This window comes from Littorina saxatilis, linkage group LG2 (genome assembly GCF_037325665.1).
Source record: "Littorina saxatilis isolate snail1 linkage group LG2, US_GU_Lsax_2.0, whole genome shotgun sequence".
Taxonomy (NCBI): domain Eukaryota; kingdom Metazoa; phylum Mollusca; class Gastropoda; order Littorinimorpha; family Littorinidae; genus Littorina; species Littorina saxatilis.
The window spans coordinates 96,791,648-96,802,407 of NC_090246.1; the positions used below are offsets into that span (position 1 = coordinate 96,791,648).

At 41.2% G+C, this 10,760-nt stretch overlaps 1 protein-coding gene across 1 annotated transcript in view; it reads right to left on the reverse strand.

Moving 5' to 3' along the window:
- The window catches only part of LOC138960264 (FERRY endosomal RAB5 effector complex subunit 3-like), a 28,112-nt gene extending 20,407 nt beyond the window's left edge, over positions 1–7,705 (reverse strand). The window contains exons 1-4 of the mRNA XM_070332082.1: positions 7,620–7,705; positions 4,766–4,927; positions 4,412–4,557; positions 1,065–1,246 (exon numbers count right to left, since the gene is read on the reverse strand). Of these exons, the coding sequence (XP_070188183.1) occupies positions 1,065–1,246; positions 4,412–4,557; positions 4,766–4,925 (488 nt within the window). The 5' untranslated portion in view covers positions 4,926–4,927; positions 7,620–7,705. The remainder of the gene's footprint in view (positions 1–1,064; positions 1,247–4,411; positions 4,558–4,765; positions 4,928–7,619) is intronic.
- Positions 7,706–10,760: the final 3,055 nt, after the last annotated feature.

The following is a 10,760-nucleotide window of genomic DNA, read 5'->3' on the forward strand; positions in this document are numbered from 1 at the left end:
CGTCAGTCCACCGCTCATGGCGAAGGCAGTGAAATTGACAAGAAGAGCGGGGTAGTAGTTGCGCTGAGAAGGATAGCACGCTTTTCTGTACCTCTCTTCGTTTTAACTTTCTGAGCGTGTTTTGAATCCAAACATATCATATCTATATGTTTTTGGAATCAGGAACCGACAAGGAATAAGATAAAAGTGTTTTTAAATTGATTTCGAAAAAAAAAAATTGATAATAATTTTTATATATTTAATTTTCAGAGCTTGTTTTTAATCCAAATATAACATATGTATATGTTTTTGGAATCAGCAAATGATGGAGAATAAGATGAACGTAAATTTGGATCGTTTTAGAAAAAAATAATTTTTTTTACAATTTTCAGATTTTTAATGACCAAAGTCATTAATTAATTTTTAAGCCACCAAGCTGAAATGCAATACCGAAGTCCGGGCTTCGTCGAAGACTACTTGACCAAAATTTCAACCAATTTGGTTGAAAAATGAGAGCGTGACAGTGCCGCCTCAACTTTCACGAAAAGCCGGATATGACGTCATCAAAGACATTTATCAAAAAAAGGAAAAAAACGTTCGGGGATATCATACCCAGGAACTCTCATGTCAAATTTCATAAAGATCGGTCCAGTAGTTTGGTCTGAATCGCTCTACACGCACGCACGCACACACGCACGCACACACGCACACACATACACCACGACCCTCGTTTCGATTCCCCCTCGATGTTAAAACATTTAGTCAAAACTTGACTAAATGTAAAAAAGACAAAAAAATACCGTAACAAAGACAATACAAATCACAGTATGCAACGTTTCGACCCTAGGGTCTTCCTTAACCATCACACGCAGTCACCATTGTTCTGCTTTCATAAGGAAAACACAAATTGTCAAATGCGTGCGTGTGGGTACGAGTGAGTGAGTGTGTGTACGCAGTTCGGTGAGCACTCTGTTTGGTTGTTGTGTTGGAATATATTATGTATTGAATGTACTCAAGCCAAGCAATATTCCGGTGTACTACACGTGGTTGTAATAAAATCTTATGTCTTATCGTGCAGCACTTACTTGCCCTCCAGATGTTTGAGGTCCTTGTCTCTCTGCCGTATGATGTTCTCCATGGCCAGAGCGTACGTGTGCTCCAGGTTGAGCAGGGTCTCCAGTGCAGGGGAGTGTATCAGTGTGTGGTACACATTGGCAAACGTGCGCATGGGGTCTTCCTCTTGTATTGTGGCGTATTCCTTCACCTCCTGTGAAGTAAAAAAAAAATAAAGATAAATTAATAACACGGAGTAATTACTTTCTATTTGCTTTCTTTATTTGGTGTTTAACGTCGTTTTCAACCACGAAGGTTATATCGCGACGGCCTTTCTATTTGCTGATCGGAAATAAAGAAGCCAGTATGTCAAAGTGCTCAAAGTAAGAAAAGTACAGAACCATTCTGAAAACGAGACATGACTTGGTAACAGTTATGTTGAACTAGCACATGAGGTTTTGTTGTCTCCTCAACGGTTCCATGTTTGTGTCAGCAAGACATTTTATTTTGGCTAGTTAAAACTAATGCATCAGTTAATGACAAGCAATAACAATTGAAACAATTCCGTGCTAACTAACATATCCACTAAATTCAACAATTGTACAATGCTGCGCAAAGTTCAAGTTGCAAACACAAACAAGACTTTCCAAATCACAGTTTTGACCAGGAGTTGCCTAGATTACAGGGGTATATTTGACAAATTAAAATCCATGCCACAACGACATGCATCTGTGTGTGCAAGTGTGTGTATAACTATAAGTGTGCATGTCTGTGTGTATCACTATAAGTGTGCATGTCTGTGTGTATAACTATAAGTGTGCATGTCTGTGTGTATAACTATAAGTGTGCATGTATGTGTGTATAACTATAAGTGTGCATGTCTGTGTGTATAACTATAAGTGTGCATGTCTGTGTGTATAACTATAAGTGTGCATATCTGTGTGTATAACTATAAGTGTGCATGTCTGTGTGTATAACTATAAGTGTGCATCTCTGTGTGTATAACTATAAGTGTGCATCTCTGTGTGTATAACTATAAGTGTGCATGTCTGTGTGTATAACTATAAGTGTGCATCTCTGTGTGTATAACTATAAGTGTGCATCTCTGTGTGTATAACTATAAGTGTGCATGTCTGTGTGTATAACTATAAGTGTGCATGCCTGTGTGTATAACTATAAGTGTGCATCTCTGTGTGTATAACTATAAGTGTGCATGTCTGTGTGTATAACTATAAGTGTGCATGTCTGTGTGTATAACTATAAGTGTGCATGTCTGTGTGTATAACTATAAGTGTGCATGTCTGTGTGTATAACTATAAGTGTGCATGTCTGTGTGTATAACTATAAGTGTGCATGTCTGTGCATGCATATCTGTACAGCTACCTTGACATGCACACTTGCCTGTGTGTGTGACCAGCAGGGTCCAACCACTGTTGTCACTACCGGTCCCGACAAAAACACTCTCCATGGTAATTCATACCTGTACATCTATATCTATATATCTATTACTCCTTATTCCATACAGTCTCCTTACTACTACTATTTACTAAATAGTAGTAGTAAGGGTAAGCATGCAGCAGTAAATAATAAGCATGCAGGAGTAAATAATTATCGACCGGTGGTTGGATACAAGCTCCTGTGGGAAGGCCTTTATGATACACTAGATGAATACCCGCTTCGCCGGGAAGAAGTAGAGCCGAATGAATACCCACTTCGCCGGGTGTACGCTGGGCGGGGATATAGCTCAGTTGGTAGCGCGCTGTCAGCGTGAGTTCGATCCCAGGTTCGGCGGAAATTTATTTCAGAGTCAACTTTGTGTGCAGACTCTCTTCAGTGTCCGAACCCTCCCCCCGTGTACACTACATTGGGTGTGCACGTTAAAGATCCCACGATTGACAAAAGGGTCTTTCCTGGCAAAATTGCTTAGGCACAGTTAATAATTGTCTACCTATACCCGTGTGACTTGGAATAATAGGCCGTGAAAGGTAAATATGCGCCGAAATGGCTGCAATCTACTGGCCGTATAAAATTTCATCTCACACGGCATCACTGCAGAGCGCCTAGAACTGTACCCACGGAATATGCGCGATATAAGCGTCATTGATTGATTGATTGATATATACGGCTTGTGTGTGTGTGTCTATCTGTCTGTCTGTCTGTGTCACTTCGCGATGCACGGCCAAAGTTCTCGATGGATCTGCTTCAAATTTGGTGGGCATATTCAGGTAGACCCGGACACAATCTGCTCGATGAAAATTTTCAACACGTGCTCTCAGCGCGCAGCGCTCAACCAGTGTTTTGCGCGTTTATCTCCCTTCCTTCGTGTGGCGTCAATCGCGTACAATGCGCTGGCGAAGCCGACGTACACCCGGCGAAGCTGGCGTACACCCGGCAAAGCCGGCGTACACCCGGCGAAGTGGGTATTCATTCGGCTCTACTTCTTCCCGGCGAAGCGGGTATTCATCTAGTGTATCATAAAGGCCTTCCCACAGGAGCTTGTATCCAACCACCGGTCGATAATTATTTACTCCTGCATGCTTATTATTTACTGCTGCATGCTTACCCTTACTACTACTATTTAGTAAATAGTAGTAGTAAGGAGACTGTATGGAATAAGGAGTAAATAAATGGAATAAGGAGTAAATAATGATCGACCGGCGATTGGATACAAGCTCCTGTGGGCCTTCCCGTATAAACAATGCACCTCTCCATCTCAGATCTGGCCTGACTTGTGTAAGGGACAAATACTAAAAATAAACATCCTGGGTGTCTTTTTGGTCACTGTGAAAAATATTTTCATAAAGTAATATTACAGATTGCACTATTATCGGCAAAGAAATCAACTCATCAAATATTTTTTCTCTCAAACTGAGCAAAAAGCAGCTATGTAGGCAAATGATTGTAGTCTGTGTCCAAGTGTAGGGATGTCTTACCCCATATAGGAGCCTTGACAGATCTGAGATAGTCACCTGAATGGTCTACATGGGAAGGACTGTGCCTTTGAACTCTTTAAATAAAAACGAACAATTTGGAGTGGTTCCAAATAACTGTCACTTACTCTATAAGGCCAACAAAAAAAAATAGTTTGTTTACGGTAACCCGACCAAGCCTATTTTTTTCGCGCGACCCTAGACTTTTTTTTGGCATTTGGGGAAAAAAAAAAATTAAATAAATAATTTTTGCAAAATAACGTAAAAATATGGTTTTTGGGAAGAAAAAAAAAAATTTTTTAAAAAATCCCGACCTATTGACCCTATTTTTTTGGCCTATGTTACCGTAAACAGACCTATTTTTTTTTGGCCTAACACATGTAGTTTGCTTTTTAGAGCGCTTACTTCCCTTTGGTTATCAGATAACAATTTGTAAGCATGCAGTGTACCTTGCAGTAAGCCTTGGTCCAGCGGTCCACGAGGGTGTTGCTGTTCACCTTGCCCTGTCTCAGCAGCTGCAAGTTCTCCTCCCCGTTCTGGTCGTGCATTCGGCCCGTCTCCCTCGCTGTAAACTCCCCCAGCTTCTTTTCTAACTCTGCACGCACACACACCAATGTGTTTTTTTTGGGTGAACACATCACGAAAAGGCATTTTTTGGTACCATTGATGCAAAATAGGTTTTGTTATGCTTCAATGGATGCACATCTCTCAAAGTCAGCTCGCCTCCTGACTAGTCTATACAAGATTTGTTGTGTTTGTGGCAAAACTTATCCAGCAGACTAGACACCGCCAGTACCACTCACCATCGATGACATTGCAGGGCAGGTTGTGCATTTTCTGCAGCCGTCCCACAAGCTCTGTGCATGAGGACACGAGGGGAATGGTCACTGGCACGGTCAGCTTGGACTTTCCTTCTTTGCTGCTGAAGGTGAAGGTGAACTCTTTCTCCACGCTGTGCGGCATTTCTGAGGAGTAAATGGTGAGCTTTTTTCATCAAACAATTTATGGTTTGAAATAATATAGAAATCTAAACAACGAAGTGACTGTGGTAAGATGAACAAAGTTAAAAAACAAAGGATTACTGTACTCACCAATACAAAGACGACACAAGACGATTACGAATTTTCGCTTCTGGAAGCTTCATCAGGAAAAGAACACAAAGGACAACAAAAAGCAGACGCAATATAGAACTTTGTTTTTGATTAAAGAGCTGTTCACATGGCCGACTTTCAACTAACTCGCCATATTCGCCAGCGATATAGGACAATAAAGAAATGAAAAAAGAAAGAAAAACAAATCTAATGGATTCCTTGACTTTGGGGTAGCGCGACTCTGTTGCTGCTAGCTTTCCACTGGGAGGAAGCGATCTGAATTTCCCAGCGATGGGATAATAGGCTTCTTCTTCTTCTTCTTGCGTTCGCCGTCACACCATCAGTTTAGTCTGCGAGACGAATGACGTCGTGGCTTCCAGGTCTTGTCTGCTCCCATAGAGTTTGGTGCGGAGAGGGACTGATGCTGGCCACATTTTGTCTCTGATTGGTTTGAGTTGGGGGCATGTCATTAAGACATGTTCTGGAGTCGACATGTTCTGGAGTCTGGTCTTCCAGACCGGATAATAGGCTGAATAGAGAAATGATTTTTTTTTTTTTTACATTTTTACAAATCGCGGTTTTAGGTTTGACGTAATTTGTAAAATATTTTTTACATTTTTACAAATCACGGGTTAACAGCTCAGTTGGAGGTTTAATTGGTGTCAGTGTGTAGACATACAGGCTGGGGGAGTGGCTTAGGAGCCGGCGAGCAAATAGCTGTACCGTATCAGTGTCTGTTGCTAGAGACGGAAGTGTCCCATCTATCTTGGTTGATAATCAGGGATTAATGTAGAGTTGTATCCTCTTAGTCAGGTTTGAGGCACAAAGTTTACGAGGAAAAACCATTCTCTCTCAAGGGTGGAAGTCAAATGTCTGCCAGACTCAGCAAATAGATTAGGCAGCCCATGATCACTGTTGAGATTGTAGTTGAAGTTCTATCGGATTTGTTGTTGGTTATGTTGTTGAAGACATATATGTTCTCGAATTTGAGTTGATGTTGTTGTTGTCGTCGTCGTAGATGAAATCAAGGTTGTTACATGTCAAATCAATCGTGTTCCACCTACTTTTTATCAATGTAAAGCTGTTGTTGGTGGTGTTGTTGACATTGTTGTTCTTGGTTTTTGATTTGTTGTCAGTGTTGTTGTCGTCGTTGTTGTTGTTGTAGTTGTTGCCCAATGTTGTACTGTGTTGTGGTTGTTGTTGTTTTTGTTATTGTTGATACAGTTTCGCTGGTTTCTCAACAATGCTGTTGTAGTTGTTGAGGTTGTTGTTGTTGTTGTTGTTGTTGTAGTTGTTGTTATTGTTGATGTAGTTTTACTGGTTTCTCAACAATGGTGTTGTTGTTATTGTTGATGTAGTTTTACTGGTTTCTCAACAATGGTGTTGTTGTTATTGTTGTTGTTTCTTTGTTTTTGGGTCCAGCCGATTCATTTTCACAGCCTTCTTCTTCTGCGTTCGTGGGCTGAAACTCCCCCGTACACTCGTGTTTTTTGCACAAGTGGAATTTTACGTGTATGACCGTTTTTTACCCCGCCATTTAGGCAGCCATACGCCGTTTTCGGAGGAAGCATGCTGGGTATTTTCGTGTTTCTATAACCCACCGAACTCTGACATGGATTACAGGATCTTTTTCGTGCGCACTTGGTCTTGTGCTTGCGTGTACACACGGGGGTGTTCGGACACCGAGGAGAGTCTGCACACAAAGTTGACTCTGAGAAATAAATCTCTCGCCGAACGTGGGGACGAACTCACGCTGACAGCGGCCAACTGGATACAAATCCAGCGCGCTACCGACTGAGCTACATCCCCGCCCATTTTCACAGCCCATTCCTGCTTGATCCTTAATGGAAACAAATGAAAACTCAAGCCCGAGTCCTTTTTTTTGCAACTCCGAACATACGGCAGCAGCACACTCTCTCGGCATGATGTCGGGAGTACGCGCGCATCCACGGCTGCAGCAAAGACGCAGACCGAGCGTCACTACTTTCGCTTCCGATGTCTGCATGTGACATCACAGCCAACGGCTTGCCGCAGCGGGGATTTTAAAGTCTCGCGTAGCAGATGAATTTGGCCGCTTTTTGTGTAAAATTAGACTGATGCAACACAAAACCTGTGATTTACTGTTCGGTTTTTGCATCTTTAGATGCTTACCTATATCATTAAATCAACCCCAACTGCTTTAGCTGACCTTAAAAAATGCCTGTTATGGTCCTTTAACTCTGAAGAGCTTTATAAATCTACGGTTTCTAATGATAATGAACATAATGGCATTCATTCTGTCATCTGCTTTAGCCAAAATATATGATGGGCCAGCTGTACGCAGAACCAGTTAGGTTATGGAGAGAGTAAAACAAACACTACAATGTAGCACTCAGATCAGTTTAAAACGCAAAAAATATCCCCAAATCATACTCATTACTGCGAATACCTCTCTCTGTCTCTCTCTCTCTCTCTCTCTCTCTCTCTCTCCCTATCTCTCTAAACTTGTACACACACATCTACCGGTTTTATGTCATAGAAGTACGACTATTTTGTTGCAGAAGGCTTACATAAGAACTGTTCTTACCTGCAGTCTGGGGATGCTGTCTTTGTAGACATGGACCAAAGTAGGATACTGCACAGCTCTTTTTTCTTGCCTGCAGATGGGTGGTGACAAACAGGGGAAACGACTCTCTTTCTTTGCTATTTCCGCTTTATTGTCCGGATTGTCTTTTCTTGGTTCCCCCCCCTTTCTCTCTCTCTCTCTCTCTCTCTCTCTCTCTCTCTCTCTCTCTAAACTGGCTTATTGTCCGTTGGGTCTAAATGCCTTTTTTGGACATGGTTTTTAAATATGATATGTCTCTCTCTCTCTCTCTCTCTCTCTCTCTCTCTCTCTCTCTCTCTCTCTCTAAAAGTCTCTCTCTCTCAGTCTCTCTCTCTCTCTCTCTCTCTCTCTCTCTCTCTCTCTCTCTCTCTCTCTCTCTCTCTCTCTCTCTCTCTCTACACTTGTTTAGGTGATCATTCATCAGTCTGTGCATAGACCTATATTAGAATACTAGATGATTACCCGCTTCGCCGGGAAGAAGTAGAGCCGAATACCAGGCTGCGCCTGGGACGCCGGCTTCGCCGGCGCACGAAGGAAAGGAGATAAACGCGCAAAACACTGGAGACCTTCTAAAAATAGTAACGTGCAGTGACCTTCTAAAAATAGTAACGGGAATATGGATTGACGCCACACGGAGGAAGGGAGATAATCGCGGCTGAAAACACTGGAGAAGATAAGGAAGAGTTACTGGTAGTGGATCCCGACAACAACAAAGAAACAAAAAACAAAATCGGTTCAGCGCGCACAGCGCTGCGCGCTGAGAGCACGTGTTGAAATATCTCATCGATGAGGTTGTGTCCGGGGTGTAGCTGAATACGGTGTCCAAATTTGAAAAAGATCCACCGAGAACTTTGGCCGTGTATCGCGAACAGACAGACAGACAGACAGACAAACACTTGTCGTATATATATATATATATATATATAGATAGGTCCCTGGTCTGTGTGACTTCGAAAGAGAGTATGCTCCGAATGAAAACAATGAATTGTGTGTGTGTGTGTGTGTGTGTGTGTGTGTGTGTGTGTGTGTGTGTGTGTGTGTGCGTGTGCGAGAGCGTAACTATGCGTGTGCGAATACCACTCTGTATGATGTGTGTTTATGTGTGCGTGCATACGAGTGTGTATGTGTGTGTGTGTGTGTGTGTGTGTGTGTGTGTGAAACAGAAAGACTCATAACAAGTATACCAATACCAGTATTCGTATAAATGTGCGAATTTCAAATGCTCGTGGCCATTGACTATCGGAGAGATTCCTTAATAACCAAGTAAGTGTGTGCCCTCTCTGCAGTGTGTAGTGTGCATCTTGTCCTATCAAAAGGGCCAGATGCTAAACGGTCACATTTTCGATATTGTGTGCGTAGTTTTTAAAACTACAGTGTTTTAGTGCGACCCTTGACTGTGTTTAATCAAAAGTGACCCGAAGACTGTGAATTTACAGTCACTCCAACGTGTGAAACCTTTCTTCTTATACTTTTAGAAGTCAGGTTGATAATAACTGTGTGCTTGTGTCTACTGATCTAGTCACAACTGTGTCGTTATTTGCGATCATCCACGTTCAAGTGTGCGTGTGTCTCACCGATTGTTTGACAACAATCTTCAACTGAAAGTACGAATATGAACTTTATCACCACTTTTGGACAGTCTCGGAGACGTCGCCCTTTGCTTATTGATTGTTGTTGTATGCGATCGCTATTATAGTATCACTTTTTACTTACTTATAATTTTATTTACTTAGTAAGTAACTTACTTCTTCGTTCAAAGTCGTTTATTGTCTCCTTTTTACATTTAGTCAAGTTATGACTAAATGTTTTAACATAGAGGGGGGAATCGAGACGAGGGTCGTGGTGTATGTGTGTGTGTGTGTGTGTGTGTGTGTGCGTGCGTGCGTGTAGAGCGATTCAGACCAAACTACTGGACCGATCTTTATGAAATTTGACATGAGAGTTCCTGGGTATGATATCCCCATACGTTTTTTTCATTTTTTGGATAAATGTCTTTGATGACGTCATATCCGGCTTTTCGTGAAAGTTGAGGCGGCACTGTCACGCCCTCATTTTTCAACCAAATTGGTTAAAATTTTGGTCAGGTAATGTTCGACGAAGCCCGGTCTTCGGTATTGCATTTCAGCGTGGTGGCTTAAAAATTAATTGATGACTTTGGTCATTAACAATCTGAAAATTGTAAAAAAAATATGTTTTTTATAAAACGATCCAAATTTACGTTTATCTTATTCTCCATCATTTGCTGATTCCAAAAACATATAAATATGTTATATTCGGATTGAAAACAAGCTCTGAAAATTAAATATATAAAAATTATTATCAAAATTAAATTTTCGAAATCAATTTAAAAACACTTTCATCTTATTCCTTGTCGGTTCCTGATTCCAAAAACATATAGATATGAAATGTTTGGATTAAAAACACGCTCAGAAAGTTAAAACGAAGATAGGTACAGAAAAGCGTGCTATCCTTCCCAGCGCAACTACTACCCCGCTCTTCTTGTCAATTTCACTGCCTATGCCGTGAGCGGTGGACTGACGATGCTACGAGTATACGGTCTTGCTGCGTTGCATTGCGTTCCGTTTCATTCTGTGAGTTCGACAGCTACTTGACTAAATGTTGTATTTTCGCCTTACGCGACTTGTTCATATTACAGTGTCTATTCCTTTTTGATAACATATTGTTGTGTTTCTTAATTGCTTTTTTTCTCGTTTGCTATTTACTTTTAGTTTGTTTATTTTGTACCAAGATATTTCAGTAGATATATCGATTTATTTTAACGCTCAGGAGTTAGAACGCTGTTATACTTATAGTTTCACGATGAGCAGCTGTCGAAATGCATGGCCCACTAAAGAGGGTTTTCGCGTAGGACACCTGAATATAAACCATGCAATTAACAAAATGACTGACATATCTACTATGCTTTTAAATTCTGGTTCAAGCTTTCACGTTTTTGGGTTTTCAGAATCCAGATTATCTCACCAGATTTCAGATTCTGATATTGCTATTCCTGGTTACAATGTATTACGACGAGACCCACAGCAAAGTAAAGAAACTGGTTTGCTATTGTACATAAGCGAATCAGTTAGTTATACACGATTAACACACCTTGAGCAGTTTGTG